This window comes from Cynocephalus volans, chromosome 11, assembly GCF_027409185.1.
Source record: "Cynocephalus volans isolate mCynVol1 chromosome 11, mCynVol1.pri, whole genome shotgun sequence".
In the NCBI taxonomy this organism is placed as follows: Eukaryota; Metazoa; Chordata; class Mammalia; order Dermoptera; family Cynocephalidae; genus Cynocephalus; species Cynocephalus volans.
In genome coordinates this window covers 123,344,715-123,368,339 of record NC_084470.1, presented here as the reverse complement: position 1 = coordinate 123,368,339, position 23,625 = coordinate 123,344,715, and the positions used below count along the sequence as shown (strand labels likewise).

Genomic DNA, 23,625 nt, shown 5'->3' with positions numbered 1-23,625 from the left:
CTGAGCCCGCAGACTGGACAGGGACATACTCTCTGTGGTCTTGTATAAGAGCCAACAGTATGGAGAAAGAAATACCACCCTACTCTGCAGATGCCCCAGTGCCTGCTGGGAGGATGCTGCTGTTTGTGGTGACTGTAAGTTGCCATGGTGATGGCTGGGTTGAGAAAGATGCTCTTGCATTTCTTCTGAGCCCGAGGAGCATGCATATCCTTCCTGGTTGCTCCATTTGCAGGTAAAGGCCAGGAGTGTCAGCCCAGGATAACATCAGGAGCCCCCACGCCCACCCCATAGACCTCAGTGTCACGCTGGGAATGCTAGGAGCCCTCCCTGGCCTCCTTCCAACCCTGCTTCTCTCTCTTTCTCTCACAAATATGCACACACAGAGACATGCACACACTCCACTGTTGCAGCTGGACCTTGTTCTGTAGGAGTTAAGAGAGTGGTCACTCCGAGGCCCTCAGAGTAAGGTCAGGGGTGTGTCCTGGCCTGGCATCCAATGAGAGAGAAAGGTGAACTCTGCTGGCCAAGGCATGGGCCTGGAAGGAGCTGGGTCGGCCTGGAGAGGACCTTGTTCTAATTTGCACAAAGATGCCACAGAGGCTGAGAGTGTCCTGAGCACATTTCCACACAGAGGGATACTGAGGGAGGAGATGGGCTGCCAGACCCCTTCTCCACCTTAGCTGTGTCTGGGCTCTATTTTGTCCCATAGGCCTACCCCACACCCAGACCAAACACTTGACAGAGACCCAAAGAAGCAGCCTCTGAGGCAACTTGACTTAGCAATAAAACAAATCATTGAAATTTTAGGTTACTATTATCATCATCGCAAAGTAGCTTGTGTGTCAGACACCTTCACCCCATCCCTGCTCCTCACCCTCAGGGAGAGGTGAGAAAGGGGTGAAGCTTAGTTATGGGTGGGGGGTCAGGGATGGGGAAGGGTGAAGGTCAGGAGTGGGTGAGGAAGGGAGATGAGGTGAATTCTTTTGTAAGTGCAACTTACCCATTTTTAAACTAAAATGTAAAAATTCCCTTTGGACTCATGGGCGTGAATGTCAAATTGCCCTCCCAGCCTAGGCAAAGTGTAGGCAACATCTGAGCTCCAGAGGCCTTCCTTTTATGTGCATGTAAATCCTCATGTCCTGGGCCAACAGCGGAACCTCCAGGAATGTGCCAGTCACCCAGGATTGTGGAGGATAGCCACAGACTTCTCAGGAGCACCCACCCACCAGACCCATCCTGAACTGAGCTTCAGAGAAGCAGGGTGGCATACCCAAGATGACCACCAGGAGACACTGCTGGGGCACAGCAGGAACTTTAGAGTGTAGCCTCTGCAGGATCCATCCCTGCCTAGGAGCTAAGAGCAGATTCTGGTCTCCCCCCAGCAAATCGAGCCCTGTCCTAACCTCTGCCCTGGCATGCCTCAAACCTACCCTATGCAGAGGCTGCCTGGAGTCAGATGTTCTTCCCTTAACCTCTCTCTGCAGCCTCCAGCTAGTCATCCCCTCCCTGGACCTTAGCCTCCCATCTCTCCAGTGGTGGTGTGGGACTGAGTCACTTCCAAAGACCCTTGTGGCTCTAATTTTTGGTGAGTTTTTGTAGGCTTTGGGATAGTCCTGTCCTCCTCTGCTGACTAGGTAGGGGGCTAGTGGAAGTCTTCGAGAGAAAGATTGGGAAAAGAGGGCACAGTGGAAGGTAGGAAAGAGTCCCTTTCTCTGTTGCTGCTAGGACATTAAGTTCTAGGTTCCCACCATCCCCTCTCTATGCCCCATGGCTTAGACCATTAGGGAAAGCAGAGTGACCTCCTGAGGCTGGCCACCATGTGGCTTAAACATTTTTCCCTGAAAAAAAACAAAGACATGTGACATGTATCCATCTACTTTTTTTAGTGTATTTTTTGAAATTTTTAAAAATTATGGTAGCATCTATCTGTTCTTGAAATGTTCCTTAAGCACCTACTATGCACAGTCCCTGTGCTTAATGCAGAGATGCCCTGTGATATATCGAAATAAATATGAGTTTCTTCCTGGGCTCAACTCTGCCCTGGACTACATGCTAGGCATGTGACCTTGGGCAATTTACTTGATGTCTCTGAGTCTCAATTTTCTCATTTGTAAAATGGGACAGTAGCACTAATCTCCCAGAAATATTGTAAGGGTTCAATTAAATGATGCAAGCAAAGGGTCTGGCACATACAGAAGTTTCCGAGTAACTCACAGTCACCTTCCTCTTTGGGAATACATACCCCTGGGAGATGTGTCAGATCCATAGAAAACATCATCCTGGCCCAGAAAGCTACATTTTGGCACCATGTTCTTGGTCCCCACATAGGCATTTTAGAAATAAACTTACACACACACACACACACACAAGCACGCATGCACACACACTTTCTGGTGCTGTCTGTGTTCCATGCCAAGCCATCAGTTAAAGCCACGGAGCAGCTCACGAGGTGACACTTGCCAGGATAAATAGGCATTGGCAGCCACAGAAGTGACGCCAGGGCTGGGGGACAGAGCTCAGGCCGCTGGCACAGAAGCCTGCCATTTGTCCCTGCCCTTTGCCACCAGCTTGCAGGCCTGGCCTGGATACATGGTACTGACCATGAGAGGACCTGGGGAGTAGGGGCGGTCCTCCAGGGACGGAAGAGGAGAGATGTCTGGGCCAGGGTGTGGAGCTGGTTCTCCGAAAAGGTTCCCAAAAGGCTCTGGAGAGGGCGGTGCAGCCTGCCCCCTGCCCACCCCACCCACAGTCGAAGCAGCCGCCTGCCAGCCGGCCTGAGCCTAATCTTGGGGGAAAAAATACCTCTTGAAGGGATTCAGAAATGTTCCCTTTGGCAAGTAAAAGAACCTCACACTGTTGATGAGTCTGGATGGGAGAGGGAACCAAGGGGGCAGTTTGGCTTGCTGCAGAGGATTGCTGAGGGTTTGGGGATGGGAGAGGTCAGCATCCCTGAGTTCTGTGTTGTGTGGCCGTCCTCTTTCTGTCGGTCCCCCACTCTCCTGCAGGTTGTCTTTCAGGGAGGCATTGAGGGATTTGAGTCCATTCAGTGACTTTAGGTCCCAAAGTAAAAGATAAACCTTGGGGCAGGGTCGGGTCCTCTTCATTACAGTATCCTCAGTGCCTGACGTGGTGCCTGACGTAAACTGTGTTTGGTAAAGATTTATTGGATGGGCCGATGGAAGGGAGAAGAAAGTTCCTCCGGTTCCTAAATGCTCAGGCACCCGTCCGCCATTTGAAGTTTTCACCCTGGAAAGGGTATGGGGTAAATTTCTGTTTGCTGTTGTAGGTTCTCATCTGTCCAGGCTAATATCATGCTGATCATTTAGGATCCGCGGACGGGGGCCGTGCCCAGGCATCCTCCTTACCCAGAATGGTGTCCTTTTTGTGGGGACTTCCTGGGCTCAGTCCACGCTCCAGAAAATGACTGCTGCTCCCCTCCGCTTCCCCGCCAGCCACCTCACCTTTAGGAAGCTGTGTCTGAACTGTGTTCTCTGGACCCCAGAGCAACTCCTGATGTCCCCAGTCTGTGCCTGGGGCTCAGGTGTGCAGAAGCCAGCTGGTACCAGCTCCCTAGAGCCAGTTGTTAGCATCTCTTCCTAGCTCTGTGGTCAGTGACGTCATGTTGGTAGATTGAAAGCAGCCATGGTAGGAATACTTATACCACAGAACTGGCACGCTGCACATCAGGGTGTCCCCCCCACCCCACTCCAGGAGCCAGTTGTTAAATACTGACCAGCACACCACTGAAGAGGGGGCTTCAGGCAGATGTTCTAGCTGACCTCAGCCATGAGAAACCTTGACCATGACCTCTGAAGTGAGAAGCAGAGCTTCCCCAGAACAAAGCCAGAGGTAGAGGAGGTTACTTGGGGTTCTGAGAGGAATGCACAGACACAGAAGGTCATGTCTGTGACCCCCTGCCAGGGTCTGGGCTGCACAGGACTCGAGGGCATGTGTCCAGGGCCTTTGGAAGGGCCTGCTCTACCAGTCGTCTTTGGGGAAGGGAGGAGGCAGGTGACTAGCATGCCCTAAGAGCCGGCCCCTCAGGGACATGGTCACCCTCCACTTCCCTGACCCCCCGCTCTCAGCAGTAAGTCCTCGTCACTCACCCAGCTCTCCCTTCTCCCTCCCAGACCCAGAGTCCCAGAGAAAGAGGACAGTGCAGAATGTCCTGGATCTTCGACAGAACCTGGAAGAGACCATGTCCAGCCTGCGAGGGTCCCAGGTGACTCACAGGTAAGCTGGAGCTGCAGAAGGGAACAGACCCTCCACGGTTCTCATCCTCTCCCTGATCTGGGAGGCAGGGCCCCAGGGTCTCTCTACACCTCAGCATCAGCATGCAGGGCCAGCCAGGTGGCCTGCTGCTTGCACAGGTTTTCAAATCCCCATGGAGCCACTGCCGCAGGGAGAGGGGGATCCAGTCATCGCAAACAAAGGAGCTTGGCCTTGTCTTGTATCTGCTCGTGCTTGGGCATTAGATTTCATTTAAGCAAGTCAGTTTGCAAATCACTAGGTAAGGGATGGAAAGCCATCACACAGCTCAGTGTGTGATCTTCCATACTCACTTTCCCTGCTTAGACCTCAGTCTCCTCGTCTGTCCAAAGGGGTGTACTAAATGCTCTCCTGTTCCAAAGTTTCCATCCTTCTGAGATTCCAGAATCGATGCCCTCTCAACACCAGCATCTTTCACTCTTCTGTCAGTTAGGTGCCCTCTGGCCTCTTCCACCAGCCACTGAGGGTGGCCTGAAGTGCTCAGCAGGACCCACACAATGTCACCCAGCACCACACCCTGTAGGTGCGTCCCTCCAGCCCACCCCTTGCAGAGACCTCACAGCCTCCAGCTGCGTGGGGCATTCACCCCTCCCACAGCACCTCTCTCTGAGCAGCCCTGGCCACAGCCACTGCCTGACTCAGAATTTCCCCTGCTGGCTCCTGGGGCTGCCCAGATGAGCTCATGCTGTCAGCTCCAAGGGGGGCAGAGGGAGGAAGAGCAGACAGCCAGGATTGGGAAATCATGGGGGGTGTAGAGCCAGAGGGCTGTCTGACATAGAGAAGCCTCCCCAGTAGGACTGGAAGTAGGTTCCTCCCCCTCTCCCGGGGTTGGGAAATTGAGAGCAAAGCTGGGATGTAGGGACAATGGAAAAGGCCTTCTCTCAGTCCAGTGTGTGGCCAGGCCAGATAGTATCCAGACACCAGCATACCTCTGGTGACAGAGAACTTATTACCTCTCAATCACGCAGTCCATTGTGGGATTGCTGGGAATGTTATGTGGAACTTCCCTAGTGTTCAGTAGCTTTCATCCAGTGGCTCTAGTTCTTTCTACAAGACGACCCTGCTTCTTCCTTGCACCACTCCTCCCCCATCCCCACCCCCATCTGGACACTCAGCTCTTTATGTTCAGATATCTAGAATATTTTAAACAATAAGGTAAATCAAAGCCTATACTCTCTGGGGTTGCCTCTGCTCAGGCCACCAGGACCCTGACTGCTGAAAGGGAGTTGATCAAGTATGTCCTAGAAAACACTGGATGGTGGGGCTCCAGGAGGGCCTGGGACTCAGGCTCCCTTACATCTTTCCCGTACCTCCATCCCTCGCAGCCCCGAGCAAGAACCCAAGTGGGATGGAGGTCTGAATCTTGAACCTCTTCCTTCCCCCATCCAGGGAAGTTGTTGGAACATCTCTCAGCACCAAGTCACCCTCCAGCCTCATGCCAAAGAAGCCAGAAAGTGCTTAGTTGCTGAGACGGTTACACCCCAAATGACTCAACCACAGGGAAGGGCAGAAGGAGCAGCTCCAGCCTTCGGGTGCCACCGACTGTGCAGCCAGTCCCCAGCCCCCAGTTAAGCAGCGCAGCTTGGCCTTAGGCAGCCTGCTTGTTTCCTGCTTCTGGTGGGGAAGGGGAGGCCTAATGCCTTTTACGTAAAACTGACTGGATTGAGGGAGTGGAGAGAGCCACAGGCCTCTGGTTTCTATCTCCCTTTATGGGAAAGGAACCGAGAGCCCTGAAGCTGGTTTTTTTGTTTACTGTGGACCCAGAGCCACTTCCTCTCTTAGCCTTTGGTTTATATTATTCCTGTTCCACACTTTGATAGCCAAAACAATGATTCCCTGACTTTTTATGGCTCTTTTACTTTTTAAAGTGCTCTCCATTAATCAGCCCTTCCCTCAGCCCTGGAAGTAGACAGGATATGTACATGTTCCCCAGGTTAGAGAAGGAACAACCGAGGCTGGGGAGAGGTAGGACTTGCCAGGGTCACACCAGCTAATGAGGGCCGGCTCTGCATTCAGCAAGCTCAGCACCAGGCCAGCTGTGCACAGTGCCCAGCACTGGGCACCGGCCCCTCAGAACAAACGCAGGCTTCATCCCCGAGGAGCTGCAGGCCAGTGAGTGCATTCAGCAAGGTTATTTTCACCCTGGAACTCACAGGATCACTCTAGATTTAGTTCCTTTTTAGAAACCTTTATTCCTGTGCTGCTTCCTCTATTTCTACTGGCTCGTTTCCCCCAGCGAGGAGAGAGTCTGGGTCAGGGGACTGTGGCTGGAGAGGAAATGAAACTCTGTCCTCCCCAGAGAGAGACAAGCCTGAAGGGTGGGTGCAGGGCTGGAAGTCAAGGACTGAGGATGTGAACTAGCATCCTCCCCCCGCCAATTTAGGTCTAGAGATGTCTAGAGATGTGTTTGGGGATTTAAAAAAAAAAAAAGAAAATCCATGAAGAGGGGAAGAAGCATTTGGGGTGCGAAGAGCTAAACAGGGTGCAGGCCAGGAATAGAACTGAGGACACAGATGCTCAGTGCAACCCTCACTTCTGCACTAATGTATTTCCATGGTCTAGGCTAACTACCAAAACCAGCTCCCCTGAGATCCCCCCTGTCCTCTCAACATGGTCATCACCTTCTCTTCTTCCTCCTCCTCCTCTTCATCTCATGGTCATGATCAGCCTGTTTCTATTAAGCACTTACCACCTGAGGCCCTGGACTGAGTCTTACGATGAGAACTTCCGTGCTCTTCACTCAGCACATCCATCATGGCTTGTTCCTTGTTAATTTGTTCTTGAGCAACAACTTAAGGCCAGGCCCCGTGCAAAGTGCTGAAATACAGTGGTGAGCAAAGCAGCAAAGGCGCGCATCGCCACAGTTGCTGTCTTTGGCCAACGTCCATTCTCTCTGAGGAGATGAGACGTCTAGGTGCACAGTGATTAGAAGCCAAAACAAGACAGTCTGAGCAGGACCATGGCATAGAGAGATCAGCCTGAAGGTTCTCTAGGGCCCAGTGGGGAGAAGCTGGGAGTGGACCAGGTTAAGAGGCCCTTAAGAGTGTCAGAAGCAGCGGTCACTAATCACCAGCTAGGGCTCCCTCAGCCAGCCTGCAGCACCACTGCCAGGACCATCATGTGTGATCTCAGGGCCATTTGGCTCTCTCCAGTTCTGTTGATAAAACAATAAAACCATTTTCTCATTGTGGAAGGTTTTCCTTTTTTCAGGGAACTTTACAAAAATAAGAAGAGAAAACTCAACATCCCAACCCCCAGCACGGCTAGGAAGTGGATGTGTTCACAGAGCAAAGATTCCTTTGCTTGGTGTAACTCATGTCCAGCCACAGACTGCCTCAGCAGCCACCACTGGTCCACAGACCCCATTCCGTTTACCCAACCCCCTCTGGCTTTAGTCGGGCCAGGTTATGGAGACCTACGTAAGGTTGATTTGGGCTGGCACCCCCATTACTAGGCTGGGTGAACCCAAGTCCAGGCTGCCCCCCACAACGAGATCCCAGCTTTATTTCCTCTCTGCAGCCACCCTGACCCCTCCTTCCCTAGGCCCCCAGACTCTCCTCCTAGCTTCAGGCCATCTTGCACTGACCTGGGCATTGCTTCCTTGGCCTGATCTGGCAGGGCCTGAAGCTTGGGACCCTGGACATCCAACTTCTGCCCTGTGTCCTCTCCTCTGTCCAGTTAAGGATGCTTCTGTTCTCGGAGGAGGCTCTGCTTCTTCCCCTGCTGCCCTAGGCTCTGTGGCTGGGACCCGTCTCAAGGGGGACCTGCTACACATCTCAGGTTCCCAAAGCTTTTTCTGTACTCTCTGTACCCTTCTCCAGGCTTTTCTATATCTGGTGTTTGGGAGTCAGCTAGCCCTCAGCTGATTAATAGAAAAGAGGTGATAGACACTCCCTGAACAAAATGAATGAGTAAAGCCTTCTAAGCCCAGCTGACCAGTCTCTCCCACTTCCCCCAGGAAGTCTCCCTGGCCCCTTCCCATTTAGTGAGCACGTTCCATACACCAGACACTGTGTGATATCTGTACATACAGGATTCTCACAACTCTATGAAGTAGCTGTTACGCTGTTATCCCCATTTTACAGATGAGGAAACAAAGGCTTAACAAGGTTAATTACTTTCCTTGGGCTTGCTTACTAATAAATGGCAAAAAGGATTCAAACTCAGGTCATATTACATGATCTAGGCTCTTTGCAGTATACTGGATTGCTTCCCTAGCCCCTTAAACTCCTTTTCCTTTGACACCTAGGATAACATGTAACAAGGGTAACACGCACCGTCAGCGGCCTCACGGAGGGGTGGGAGGGTGCAGGTCGAGGGAAGGCATCTTCAGGCTCAGTGCGAGGGGACAGGGCACAGAACGGCTGTGCTGAGGGGAAAGCAGTGCTCTTCTGCTCTCTGCCCAGCTCCCTAGAGATGACCTGCTATGACAGCGATGATGCCAACCCTCGCAGCGTGTCCAGCCTCTCCAACCGCTCATCCCCTCTCTCCTGGCGCTACGGCCAGTCCAGCCCGCGGCTGCAGGCTGGTGACGCGCCTTCCGTGGGCGGGAGCTGCCGCTCTGAGGGGCCACCCGCCTGGTACATGCACGGGGAGCGGGCCCACTACTCCCACACCATGCCCATGCGCAGCCCCAGCAAGCTCAGCCACATATCCCGCCTGGAGCTGGTCGAGTCCCTGGACTCGGATGAGGTGGACCTCAAGTCCGGCTACATGAGCGACAGTGACCTCATGGGCAAGACTATGACTGAGGATGACGACATCACTACTGGGTAAGTGCTGGGGCCCCTTGGACAGCTGGGGAGGAGGGCTGGGGAGGACACTGGAAAGATCAGGGCGGTGGGATGCCTTAAAAGCGGAGTGGAACCCAAAAGTGAGGTTTTGGTTTGCTGTGCTGTGACAAAAGGAACCTGTGCAGGGCCTTTGTGTACAGGTTGTGATTGCCTCTGACATTTGATGTGGTTTATTCAAGACTTGGATGTAGTGGGTGGGGCATACATCTGAGGAGCTGATTGGTCAGTGAAGGCACCTCCGTCTCATTGGCCCCGGTGGCTATCATTCTATGGTATGCCCCACCTTCCTCCCTGCCCTGATTCATTGCCCCCAAAAATTGGCCCAGAGAAAACTGTTGTAGCCCAGGTTTTCTGCAAACTCTGTGCAGACCCTGGACAACCTAATCTGCTTCCCCATTTGCAAAAAGAGGACAGTAATAACCACATCTGTCTACCTGCTAAAAAGAGTAAATTAGAGTATGTAGGTGACGGCACTACTCAAAACAGAAAACGGTATCTCTCTGCACTTCCTTTGCCAGGGGTAGGGGTTCCCAGCGCCCGTGACCCCACCTTTCCCCCATGCCCTCAGTCTCCACTCCTCGGGTTTCTTCCTCTGCAAACCTTCTACCCATAATGCACTTCCTAATCCCTACCCCAGTCGTAAACCCTTCTCTCCTGCCCTTTGCCCCGCAGGGACCCTCGGCTTATCTTTTTCTGCCTTGATTAACTTGGTGGGCCTGTGGAGACAACTTGGATGGAGCTGACAGTCTGGAAAGTGAAGGGAGAGGATAGGAAGAGTGACGTGCTGGGACGTTGGAGTCCTAGCCAACTCTTCCAAGCCCTGAGACCAGAGAGCTGCAGTGGTTCTGGAAACTTCTCTCAGCTGACTGCCACTTTCCCTTCTTCGTTTGCTCAGACCCTCCAAGGGACCACACAAATAGCAGCAGCATCCCTTCCCCTACCTCTCAGGGACTTAATGTCTTACTACCAGGGGCTGCCTCTCTCCAGTAAAAATCTCAAACTTCAAGGGAAGGGAAAGTAAGTAGCCTTTCCTGGGAAGAGCCTGAGCTCCGGCCATCCTCTGTCCCCCACCCCATCCCCACCTCTGGGGATAAACTTGGAGGTCTGGCTAGGGCCTGTCCAGCTGATGAGGCTGCTCTGAATCAAAACAACTGACTCATGAATGGGGTTGTTTACTGCCTGTTAAATCCCAGGGGCCAGCCCGACCTCATGCTTAGATCCGCCAGCCTGGAGCTGGGACCAGAGAGAAGTCATCCAGTACACAACCCTGAGATCCTTCTGTGGTCAGAGGGCTGTGCTGGGCAGGAAGGAGAGCCAAGATGTCTGAGGAGCCGCTCCCCACAGCCTCTGCCCTAGGAAGCTCCTCTGTGGAAGTGTCAAGTCCCTGCCCTCTGAGAGCTCCCATCAGGATAGGGCAGAGGGAGGCACAACCTCTGAGAGGCAAAGGCTCAGCAAGTTCCCCATGTGTTGGAAGGACCATGGCCCCAGCCCTAGGGAGCTTCCAGTCTGATGGAAGTGACAGCACCCCTGCGCTCAAGGAACCCCCATACTGATGGAGAAGAGGGGCTTCTGAGAACCCCACCCCCCACTGCCCACTTGATGGCCATGGCAGAAAATTCCCAAGGTGTTAGAAGGCACAGGACCCCTGCCTTGGAGAGGTCCCAGTCTGAGGAAGGTGGCAGGACTCCTGGCACTTAATTATCTGTATGAGCTTGGGCAAGTTAGTTAACCTCACTGGGCTTTAAATTGTCCATCTGCTCAATGCAGATAATAGTAGAACCTATCTCAGGGCCATTCTGAGGATTAAATAGGTTAATACATGTAAAGCACTTAGAATAATTCCTGGCTCATTGTAAATGCTCCTTAAACTTTAGGTGCTGTTGTTGTTAGAGTCCCAGACTGTTGGGGAGCCGCAGCCCTTGGGCTCTGTGAGTGTGTAGTCTGACCAGAGTGCCAATCACTCAGAATCAACAGCAAGGACAGATCTAGTAGCAGCTGGCCAATCCCAGGGACATAGATTGTGGAGTGTGGGACCATGGAATGCAGGGGGTGGGGGGAGCAGGAAAGACTTCCTTTATCCACCTTCTAGCACCCTTTCTTTTTTTTTTTTTCTTCCAAATTTTATTTTATTTTGTTGATATACAACGTGGTTGATTATTGTGCCCATTACCAAAACCTCCCTCCCTCCTCCCTCTCCCCCCTCCCTCCCAACAATGTCCTTTCTGTTTGCTTGTCGTATCAACTTCAAGGAATTGTAATTATTGTGTCTTCTTCCTTCCCCCACTCCCCCGGTTTTTTTGTGTATTTATTTGTACATTTTTAGCTCCCACAAATAAGTGAGAACATGTGGTATTTCTCTTTTTGTGCCTGACTCATTTCACTTAATATAATTCTCTCTAGATCCATCCATATCATTGCAAATGGCAGTATTTCATTCTTTTTTATAGCAGAGTAGTATTCCATTGTGTAGATATACCACATTTTCTGTATCCACTCATCTGATGATGGACATCTGGGCTGGTTCCAACTCTTAGCTATTGTAAATAGTGCTGCAGTGAACATTGGGGAACAGGTATACCTTCGACTTGATGATTTCCATTCCTCTGGGTATATTCCCAGCAGTGGGATAGCTGGGTCATATGGAAGATCTATCTGCAATTGTTTGAGGAACCTCCATACCATTTTCCATAGAGGCTGCACCATTTTGCAGTCCCACCAACAATGTATGAGAATTCTTTTTTCTCTGCAACCTTGCCAGCATTTATCATTCACAGTCTTTTGGATATTAGCCATCCTAACTGGGGTGAGATGGTATCTCAGTGTGGTTTTGATTTGCATTTCCCGAATGCTGAGTGATGTTGAGCATTTTTTCATATGTCTGTTGGCCAGTTGTATATCTTCCTTTGAGAAATGCCTATTTAGCTCTTTTGCCCATTTTTTAATTGGGTTGCTTGTTTTTTCTTGTAAAGTTGTTTAAGTTCCTTATATATTCTGGATATTAATCCTTTGTCAGATGTATATTGTGCAAATATTTTCTCCCACTCTGTTGGTTGTCTTTTAACTCTTTTAATTGTTTCTTTTGCTGTGCAGAAGCTTTTTAGTTTGATATAATCCCATTTGTTTATTTTTCCTTTGGTTGCCCAGGCTTTTGGGGTCGTATTCATGAAGTCTGTGTCCAGTGCTACTTCCTGAAGTGTTTCTCCTATGTTTCTTTAAGAATTTTTATTGTTTCAGGGTGTATATTTAATTCTTTAATCCATTTTGAGTTGATTTTAGTATATGGTGAGAGGTATGGGTCTAGTTTCATTCTCCTGCATATTGATATCCAGTTCTCCCAGCACCATTTGCTGAAGAGGCAGTCTCTTCCCCAGTGTATAGACTTGGTGCCTTTGTCAAAGATCAGATGGCTGTGGGTTGATTTCTGGATTCTCTATTCTATTCCATTGATCAGTGTGTCTGTTTTTATGCTAGTACCATGCTGTATTGGTTATTATAGCTTTGTAGTATAGTTTAAAGTCAGGTAGTGTTATGCCTCCAGCTTTATTTTTTTTGCTCAGCATTGCTTTGGCTATGCATGGTCTTTTGTTATTCCATATAAATGTCTGGATAGTTTTTTCCATTTCTAAGAAAAATGTCATTGGAATTTTGATGGAGATTGCATTGAATTTGTATATCACTTTGGGTAGTATGGACATTTTCACAATGTTGATTCTTCCAATCCAAGAGCATGGGATATCTTTCCATCTTCTTGTATCCTCTCTAATTTCTCTCAGCAGTGGTTTGTAGTTCTCATTATAGAGATTTTTCACATCCTTGCTTAAGTCAATTCCTAAGTGTTTTATTTTGGGGGGTTGCTATTGTAAATGGGCAAGCTTTCTTGATTTCTCTTTCTGCATGTTCACTATTGGAGAATAGAAATGCTACTGATTTTTGTGTCTAGCACCCTTTCTTTATCCTTTTCCTCTGGACACTGTATGTGCTCCTGAATCAGTAAAAAAAAGAAAATCGGCATTCACTGAGGCTGGCACGAATAAGAACTTGCCTTCCCTGCACACCCACCAATTATAAGCCCAGGGAAGCCTGGAGTTTGCATGGACAATATAAAATAAATTGTTGGCATGACAATATTTGTAAAGTGGACCCTACTATAAACTGCGATGCTAGTTTACAAGATAATTTCACATGCATTTTTTTTTACGGTCAGTCTTCAGTTAGCAGTAACTTTTAACGCTTCAGTTTAACTTCCCTGCCAGGACTGTAAATGCAGCCATCCTTAAATGTGCTTAAGAAGTCAGAGTTGAAGGGAATCACTTTATAATCCCCAGTAATTTTAATGTAAACAATCACTCCTAAATTATGTGTCTTCATGCTTAATTGTTGTGGGATTTTTTTTTTTTTTTTAATTAGAAACAGGGCGTCCTAGATCCCAACAAATCTTTAAGTGGACATGCAGACTTGAGCTATCCTTGCTCAGCCTGCTCTTGCTCCTCTCATCCCCACTGTGGTTTCCATCCAGATTTTGTAATTGGGAAAATGTCCTATTCCTAAGAAAATTGTTTTTCCTGTTCATAAAATGGGTAGGGCTATTCCCTGTAGAGTCCACCTTCAGTGATTCCTTTCTCACCCACGTGGTGATGCCGCCTTCCACCCATCAGCCATGGTACCCTGCCATTCGCTTTTCTACCTCCCAGGAGCTCCCAGCATTGGGCCAGCAGAGGAGTGAAGCTGACTGCTGGCCTTCTGTTTTCCCTGCTGGGTCACATAATCGGTCACAAGCCATCCATAAAAGAGTGAGCCATAAAAAATGACAGTGATTCTGATGCTTTCTCAGTGCTCTCAGTTATCTTCTGGGGGGGGTGTCCACTTGGGGTTCTTCCCAAGCCAATGTTCAGTCTCAAGTGTATTCTCCCAACTCCATCCAAACACCAGGCCCCTTCTTGGCGTGCCAGTTGGCAAACCGTTGGAGGCAAGTTCTCCAAACTGAAGTCAGCAAACTAGAGTGAAGGTAGCTGCTGCTGCTGCCAAAATAACCACATGCTTTAAAAAATATGTATTTATTCTTTAAAATTATGGTAATATACGTAGCAAAATTTACTATTTTATGTTAACCATTTAAAGTGTACAGTTCAGTGGCATTAAGTAAATTCCCATTTTTGTGCAACCATCGCTCTCATCCATCTCCAGAACTTTTTTGTCTACCCAAAGTAGAACTCTGTACCCATTAAGCGACAGCTTCCCTCTCCCTGTCCCTGGAGCTCCTGGCAACCACCACGCTACTTTTTGTCTCTATGAATTTGATTACTATAGGTAATTCATATGACAGGAGTCATATAGTATTTGTCTTTTTGTGACTGGCTTATTTCACTTAGCATAATGTCTTCAAGGTTCATTTATGTAGTGTGTGTCAGAATTTCCTTCTTTTTCAAGGTTGAATAATATTCCATTGTATGCTTGCACCACAATTTCTTTAACCATTCATCTGTTGATGGGTTGTTTCCACCTTTTGGCTATTGTGAATAATGTTACTATGAACATCAGTGTACAAATATCTGTTCAGGTCCCTGTTTGCAATTCTTTTGGGTCCATACCTAGAAGTGGAATTACTGTATCATATGGTAATTCTACGTTTAATTTTTTGAGGATCCACTGTACTGTTTTCCACAGAGGCTGCACCATTTTACATCTCCACAAGCCATGCATAAGGGTTCCAATTTCTCCCCATCTTTGTCAACATTTACTATTTTCTGTTTTTTGTTTCTTTGTAATAACCATCCTAATGGATGTGAAGTGGTATCTTATTGTGGTTTTGAATTGCATTTCCTTAGTGATTAGTGATTTTGAGCATATTCATGTGCTTATTGGCCATTTGTATATCTTCTTTGGAGAAATGTCTATTCGAGTCCTTTGCCCATTTTTTTTTTTTTTTTTTTAAAGATGACCAGTAAAGGGATCTTAACCCTTGGCTTGGTGTTGTCAGCACCACGCTCTCCTAAGTGAGCAAACCGGCCATCCCTATATAGGGATCCAAACCCGTGGCCGTGGTGTTATCAGCACCGCACTCTCCCGAGTGAACCACGGGCAGGCCCTCTTTGCCCATTTTTTAATTGGGTTGTTTTGTGTTTTTCTTGTTGAATTGTAGGAGTTCTTTATGTATTCTGGATATTAATGCCTTACCAGATATATGATTCACAAATATTTTCTCCCATTCTTTGGGTTATCTTTCATTCTGTTGATAGAGTCCTTTGATACACAAAAGCTTTTCATTTTGATGAAGTTCAATTTATCTTTTTTTTTTTCTTTTCTTGCCTGTGTTTTGAGCATCACATATAAGAAATCACTGCCAAATTCAATGTCATGCAGCTTTTCCCCTATGTTTTCTTCTAAGAGTTTTATAGCCAATAGGGCTTTTTAAAAATATAGATTCCAACCCTCATCCTAGAACCTCTGCTACCCTACCTAGGAAGCCATATGTTTCTAAAGCTTCTCAGTGATTTTGGACTAGTCCATCTTCTTATGTAGTGTAAAAATCTTCTCTACAGTGTCCCTGACAGCCAGTCTTTCATCCTTGGCTTGCATAGGCACAGTGACAGGGAGCTTATTCCATTTTACATAGAATTAAGTTATAGGAAATTTTCTAAATATTGAACTGAAATCTGCTTCCTGTAACTTCTGCCTATTGATTCAAATTCTGTCATGTGGGAAAAACAGAATAAGTATAAATCTTCCTCCTAATAATTCAACATGTTTTTTCTTTAGTTTTATTTTTATTTCAACATGTTTTTAATGATTGCTCAGATATTCTCTCCTCTAGACCAAAAAAAAAACCAGCTTATTTATTTCAGTACTTTCTTAAATGAGCTTCTTTTCCAGACCCCTCATTGTCCTAGTCACCCTCCTCTGGAAGCTCTCAAGTTGTCAACAATCCTCTTAAAATTTGGCACCTAGACCGATCACCCGCTTGACACTAGAAGTCTTCCTGCCAGGGTAATATCCAAATCATGACACTGCAGACACTTTGAGTTGGCTGCTGACTGTCCTAGATGACAGCTTGGGACATTTTTACCACTTGAAAAGAGGAAAGGAATTTGTTTTTCTAAAAATAGGAAGATCTGGAATTTAAGTAAGAAGATAAGTTTCACAGCCATCCATTCTCCTCATCTCTGGCATCCAGGGTTGGAAAGGGAGGGAGTACAGGATGGGCACCCATTCAGAGGTGAACAGAGGCACTGGGTGTAGGAGCCACCCATGCCCAGAGAGGAAGGAGGTTGGGGAACCCTCCATCTCCTCCCTGCTTCACTGTGGGTTCACCTCTACCCTTGTCATCTCCATTTCTATGTAAATGGCAGCCTGGGTGGGCTGTGTTGAATTTCCTGGCAGTAACGGATAGGAACTTGCAGGCCAAGTCAGCAGCAGTACTGCAGTCCCACAACTCCAGGGGGCACCATTTGGATTGTATAGTGGTGTGTTGTCAGCAGCCCTGGCAGGACTGCTGTCCAGCAACCTATGCCCAGGGCCACAGAGCCTTAGACAGAGTCAGCAGTCTCCATCCTGAGCCAGCTCTGTGAGTATGGGGGGTTGGGGACAGTTGGCAGGAATTCTTGGCAACTGTCCTCCACACCCCGTGTCTCTCCCCAGGTGGTTCCCTGCCCTCTGTGTGTGGCTGGATGTTCCAGTCTTCTTGTTTCCCTCCACGCCTGCCTCCCTCCCACCCCTCCCCAGCCTGTCCTCTTGAACCGTGCTTGGGGGCTCAGGAACAGATGGGATTCGTTTCCTCCTTGGCTCTGAAGTGTCCTGACATTGAAAAATGTCAAATAAAATAAACTCTAGGCCCCTACCTTCTCCCAGGCTGGCTCTTCACTCCCAGAGGCAGCGAGCTCAAGCCTTAAAGAAACACTTCTAGCCTTGCCGATGGGGCCTCTGCCTCTGCAGCCACCCTCCTGAAAGAGCCCCAGCCACTGCTTTCTGGCTTGACCCATGTCCGACTCTCACACCCCAGGACCCCCAACCCAAGCTACCTTCAGCTACAAGAATTCTCTTGCCTTGGGCGCTGGGTGTACATGGTTTGTACGAAGAGGAGAGAACACTTCTGAGTTCGATGGACAGGGAGGAGGGTTGTGCCACTTCCTATTTCTCCTTCCACCTTCACCTCCTGTTTCCTGGCCCTTCTTTAGGCATCCTCCCTAGTGAGCATCTGGACCAAGCCTGGCTTTTGCCCATGGAACGTAAAGACAGGACAGAGGATGGTAGGGAGCCATCCTGGGAAGGACCCAACATTCAGGTTCAGAAAGGAAGCTCAGTTTCTGCCCTTAGAGGATTGCAAACCTAAAAGTGGAGTAGGATGCTTTCTGCATCTGCAGTAAAAGGAGCAGTGTGTCACTGAAGCAGACAATGGCTGTTGCCTCATTGGGGATAACATCTAGCAATGACAATGTTGACCTGCAGATTCATACACATAGCCTTGGCTGATACTTCTCTGTGGTATGGGGGAGGGAGCACTGGGCTAATCCTGAGGTATGGAGTTCAATCCCAAGCACACTTCTAGCTTGCTGTGTGGCACTGAACAAGTCACTTAACTTCTCTGAGTCTTTATTCATTTGTAAGAAGGTAATATCATTTTTGCCTTGTGAGGATCAAGTGGAAAAGAATATGAAGAGTGCTTTGCTTTGAAAAGTATAAAGGGCTAGTGGTTTGAAATATGTTATTCTGATCTCCACTTAATGTGGAGAACAGAACAGTTCATTTAGCTGATGGCCTCTGCCTTAATTAGCGGTTGTTAGAGTATCAAAATGATAAATTTGGCAGATGAATACATTGAATCTGGGCCTTGATTCCTGTTGCAAGGAATGATCTTACCTTGCTTTTTAACACTGTCTTGATATTCTTTTAGTCTCGTGGTGTGCAGCTAAATAAACAGACTTTTGAGAACAGACATCACCATAGGCATACCACAGATTGGCAGAGTACTAGCGTGGTTTAGACTGAAGGCTCCCAGCTAGACTGCATGGGTTTGAATCTTGGCTCTACTTCTTCCTGGCTATGTGAGTTTGGATGAGTTCTTTTTCTCCCTCTGTTTCAGTTTCCTCAGCTAAAAAAAGTGGAGTGTAATGGTGCCTACCCTGTAAGATTGACGTGAGGATTAAATTAGTTAATACGTTCACTTTAGATATCGTAAGTGCCCAGCAAATGCCAGCTATCATTAGTTAGCCATTTGATGACAGACATTAGCAAGTTGATGGGCCTAAGCGGTCACATGCACATTCTAAATGATAATACAGTATTTGAAAAAGTGTATGTTGCCCTTCATGGTTGAAAATAATGGTTCTGATCCTCACTGGGAGCATGACTAAGTTGTTTGCCAAGCAAGATGGATTTGTCCTGACCCATTTGGACCTGTTCATGCCGTGTTCTCATGCAGTAAATGGTGCCCTTCTGTGGTTTGGGATCTGGGCTGTGAATACAGCATGTGGTTGTGGAAATAGCTAAGCTAGTTGTACCCAGGATCACACAAATGGCAGTAACCTCTTTCCCATCATGACCTGGTTAATTGGGTTGTCTCTCCCTCACTCAAACATATGTTTCCTGTATATGAAGAGTGTCTTGTGCTGGGTACCCCCAGAAGCACACCTTAAGACAGGGATTTGAGTGCAAGTGGTTTATTTGAGAGGTGACCCCACAAAGCACTGATAGGGAATGTGGAAGTGAGTCAGGGAAGTGAAGGGCACCACTGCAGCATGTGTTGACCTGCAGTCACTGCTGCAGGCAACTGGGGCTTATGGATTTCTGGGAGATGACGTGGAATATACTTCAGAGTTGACCCACCCAAAGGGCAAGCTTGGATATTTATCTTTCAACTTCCATTTATTACTGGTTGAGGGCAACTCCTAGGGGGCACTGAGTTGGCATATCTAGTCTGCTTCACGTCAGCTGAGAGAAATCCCTCAGGCTGAGTCATAGGTGCCTGAAGAACTGTTCAGTTGGCATGTATGGGAACAGGGACTGCAGAGAGGACACATGTGAGACACAAATGCCATCAATTATAAAGAAGGAAGGTTGGAAGAAAGGAAGGGAAGAAGGGTGCGGAGTCAGATTCCTGGGTCTGATGGGAGGGAGGGGGTGGCTTCAGAGCTTGTGGCTCTCGACACATCCCTTAATTCTTAAAACTAGTGGCTAACACGCCTCGGTCTGTGCGGGATTAATCTGAATTGCAGTGTCTGTTCAAACCCAACAGGGTTGGTGAAAGGTTGAAGTAAGCCAGGTATTCCAGAGGGGCTGCTGGATGTATGCTAGTTGCCATGGCAATTTATGCCAACTAAGGAGTGGCCCCTCCTCTGGTGCGTCCGAGTAATCTACAAAGGAGCTGCTAGAGTTTTCACTGAGTATGATAACCTATGATTTGGTTGACAATCAGGATGGGTAGGGGGTCAAGGAAGCTGCTGAGATGCGTTTGGCTGTTCCCCACCAGCCCTACCCTCCTGTTTACCTGTCTACTTGTCTCTCCTATTTAATTGTCAACCTCCTCCTTTCCTCCCAAACCTATGTTCTGTGATAAGCCAGCTGGGCTTGTGTAGTGCCTGGAAATTCCATGCAATCTGATACTACAGAAGGAGTGCGAGTTTGGAAGTATGATAGGCCTGGGTTCAGATCCCAGCTCTGTGGCTTTGAGAAAACTGTTCATCCATTCTAATTGGGAATAGTAATATGGAAATAGGATTGCTGTTAGGATGTAATAAAATATAGTGTATGTATGTAATACATTTAGTATGCAGTAGGTGCTCAGTAAATTTACCTCCCCTCCTTCTCTTGATTGGCTCCTAGAAAACCAAAGCTATAAAGGCCATCTGTAGAATGGAACATTCTTTTCTGGGTGGTGATGCCCAGTTGCCCACTTGTCTTTCCCAAATCTCCTCCCTCTGGGGAGCCTTCCCTAATTCATCCCATTGCTATGTGATTGCTAATCTGACTCTGGGTTGTCTTCGAACTTGTGTGCATAATTTATACTGTAGTAACTTGTGCTTTTATGATTCTCTAACAACTGCACAGCACATATAGTTTACAAAACACTAATATGACATTATCTTATTTGATCTTAACAACACTGTGAGTTAGATATTCTTTCCCCAAATTTACAAGTGAGGAAATTGGAACTCAGCTTAACTGGCTTGGCAGGATCACATAACTTGAAAGTGGCAGCACCAGAGCAGAACCCAGGCCTTCTGATCCCATGTCCTGTGCTTTTTCCAGTATACCCACTGCTTTGCTGTGTGCACCCCAAGCCTTTTCCCTCTGTGTGCAGCCCTTGTGTCCCCAAAGCCTGGGAGTATGTCAGGAGCAGGGAGCTTCCCAAGCACAGAGACCCTATCTTCTCCTCTCTCTCTGTTTCCCCTCAACACCCAGTAGCATAGGTTCTCAGGCTATGCTGTCGACTGACCAATGAATCATTGTTAGAGACCCCCTCCTGGAATGACCCTAAGTGACCTCTCCATCTTCCTGAATAGGGTGTTGCTTTGGGGAGCCACAGAATGGCCACAGCTAGGAGCTCTGGGCTAAGGGCAGAAGAAACAACCCAGGCCTCTGTGAATACAAGCCCTTGTTTGACTCCAGCTCAAAGGCTGAGCTGTCCCAGGATGTTCACGAGGGGCCAGCTCTGGCCTGTGGGCTATCAGATGTCTTTGGCCAGGCAGCAAAAGACTATTCACTGCAGCTGAAGGAAGGCCAGTAGGCTAGGCAGGAGGACTTACTTACTGACCTCTGCCTGGGGGTGCCCCAAAGAGGCTGCAAGACTGAATTGCCCTTGCCTGTGTATCAGGCTGGCAACGGAACAAGCACGTGCAGATGCATAGAAGTCTGGATTTGAAACACAGGCAGGAAGTAGAGAGTAAGGCCTAGAGAAACCCAAAATACACAGCTACGTAAGAGACGGATCAACAGGCACTGCATGTGCAGGACAGGGTCATGGAAAGACAAGGTAGGAGAGGCCGACATGGGGGCATGCGCCACAGACAAACAGAGCCAGCGCGTTCGTGATGTGCATGTCAAGGAGTGGGATTGAGAGACAGACACTGTGGGAGACCCATCCAGACACGTGCGTGAGAGGTGGCTAGATACAAAGAGGCTGTGTGTGCACAGGATTGACTGGTGGAGGATGCAGGCCCGCCATGCGCAGGGGGTGTGCAGCAACCAGACAGGCACAGAGAATGTGTGGGAGGTGGAAGGACTCTTCCAGAGAAGGATGAGTGACCCTGAGCCAGCCTGGGGGCCTGACCCAGACAGGGCAAGCAGAGTGTCACCAGCCCGCTCCCGCTTCTTTCTTGGCCAGCTCCTACTAAATGGGATCTGTCTTGTGCCTTGTCCGTTCTTTCTTGTGGGACATCTCCAGCCTGAGAAACAGGGACAAATCTCCGATATAGTTCCTGCCCTCTTTTCCTGACTTCTCACCCTCTTCCAGCCCCTTTCCCTAGCCCCTCTTCTCAATCTTTCTCAATTTCTCAGTCCTCCTCTACTTCGATGTCTGGCTTCTGTCTCAGCCCCTATGGGTTTGATGACAAGGGGCAGTTTAGGAATGACACTATCTACAGGCACATGGCCATGTGGACAGACTTGGGTGGTAGGACTTCTGGCAGCAGGGCTTTTCAGGACTGCTGACATTCTGCTGGGTGTTATTAGAAGATGAGGGACAGAGCTTATCATCTGGCTGTCACTGCCCACTTCCAAGCCTACAACAAACCTTGGCAGAGGAGCCCCAGGAGTTAGCCACCTGCCCTGTGCCCATGCTGATAGGAACTTTCCCCAGATGTGCCGTTTTCTTGATTTAGCCAAGGCAAGGAGCTCCCCGTGTAAGGTTCCAGCTAAGAGAGCCCACCCTTCCCTGCTCTGAGCAGATACCCCTGAGGTCTGAGAGACAGCAGCTATATAACCTCTTCTGTCTCCACCAGTCCCTGTGGCTAATTTCCTGTTCTTGGGAGGCAGTGGCAAAGTAGATGGACAGTTCTAAAGCCCGGCTAACCTGGACGTAATTTTCAGTTTGCCACTCACTCCCTAGCTGACCTTGGATGTCGCCTAGCCTCTTTGTGCTTCAGCCTCATTGTCAGGAAGGAAAGATGACAATAATGCCTACCTCATGATCTTTGTTCATGCCTTTAATAAATACTTGTAGAGCACCTACTACATACCGGACACTGCAGACACAGCAAAAGAAAACATAGGCATTGCTCTTTAACTCATACACGAAAAAGAAATGCCAAACGAGCGAATGAATAAATATATAATAGGTTAGGTGGTTCTGTGTGTCATAAGGAAAATAAAGGGGCAGATAGTGACGGGGTCAGGCTATTTGAGATAGGGTGGTCAGGGAAGACTTCTTTGCTAAACTATAGGGATAGCAGATGGAGCTGTCGAGGCAAATGGAAGAGTGCGTGCAAAAGCCCCAAGGCAAGAATGGGCATGTGTTCAAGGACCGGCAAGGATTCTAGTGTGACACAAGCCAAGTGAACAAGGGAGAGAAGGGTCAGAAATGCGGCTGGGAGGTAGCCAGGGGCCAGGTGTGCCGTGGTGAGCACTTTGCTTTTCTCCACAGTTTGAGGGGAACCACTGGAGGATTTCAGGGAGAGAGGTGGTGCGATCTGACCTGTTTTGCAAAGGGTCTGTCTGGCTACCATGAGGAGACTAGACCACCAGGGACACCAGGGAGAACCAGAAAGTGTGGAAAAGAGACCGCTGGCAATCTACGTGAGAACAGGTGGTGGTTTGCCCCAGGGTGTGCAGGTGGAGGTGGGGAGAAGAGTTTGGAGGATTAAAGCATGTGATATGTTTAGTGCTTTCTCAGTAAATTGTATGAGGTTTCATTGCTGTTTTCCAGAGACACTGGGTCCAATTCAGTAATGGAGAACCTTGGGTGGTGGTGCTTAAGGCATTCTGAAATAATTGCTCCTGCCCTCTGGATCTCCTGAGCTAGAGGGATCGTGCACACACACGTGCACACAATACATGCACACACTCACACACACACTGGTATCTGCCCAGTGACCCCAGCTAAGGGTCCATCAGGCCCTTATTGGAGAGGCAGCTTCTCTCCCATCATCCTTTGTCCCATGTGCCCTGAACCACACAACAACGCTGATGTGTTGGATGGTGGGAACGGCACATTAAGTTGGGACTACTAAGACAGTAGCTCTCTATACAAGATGTGGTAGGGGATCCCGTTTGCTGCCTCTCCCCATGGTGGGGATGGTGAGAAAGGCCGGTTTCCTCAAAGGTTATGTAAATATTTACTGAGCAGTAACACAGCTGGGAGCAGGACCCCTTCCTCCAGCTGGCTCATTTGCTACCCCCGAGAAATCTCAGCTGGCATTAGGGCTGAGCTTGGAACACTCCACTGTGCATCTGCCCCCAATTCAAACTTTCCCACCTTACCTTTAAAACCTTTCAGTCTGAGCCCCCCGCTGGCCCCAAGGAGGGAGTTGACAAGAAGTGGTGCCATTGACTGGTGGAAAGACTCCTGCCCTGGAAGTCAGAAAACTTGGCTTGCGTGGAGGGGTTCTAAGCAAGTCACTTGCCTTTCTGGGCC

General features: G+C 48.6%; 1 protein-coding gene across 3 annotated transcripts in view; it reads left to right on the top strand.

The window, feature by feature from the left end:
- NAV1 (neuron navigator 1) overlaps window positions 1-23,625 on the top strand; it is a 251,002-nt gene that overhangs the window by 143,670 nt on the left and 83,707 nt on the right. For all 3 annotated transcript variants that reach the window (XR_010024868.1, XM_063113832.1, XM_063113831.1), the window contains exons 5-6: window positions 4,131-4,233; window positions 8,676-9,041. Coding sequence is in view for 2 of the 3 variants with exons in the window: in XM_063113832.1 (XP_062969902.1) it covers window positions 4,131-4,233; window positions 8,676-9,041 (469 nt within the window). In the remaining variant the exon portion in view is untranslated. The remainder of the gene's footprint in view (window positions 1-4,130; window positions 4,234-8,675; window positions 9,042-23,625) is intronic.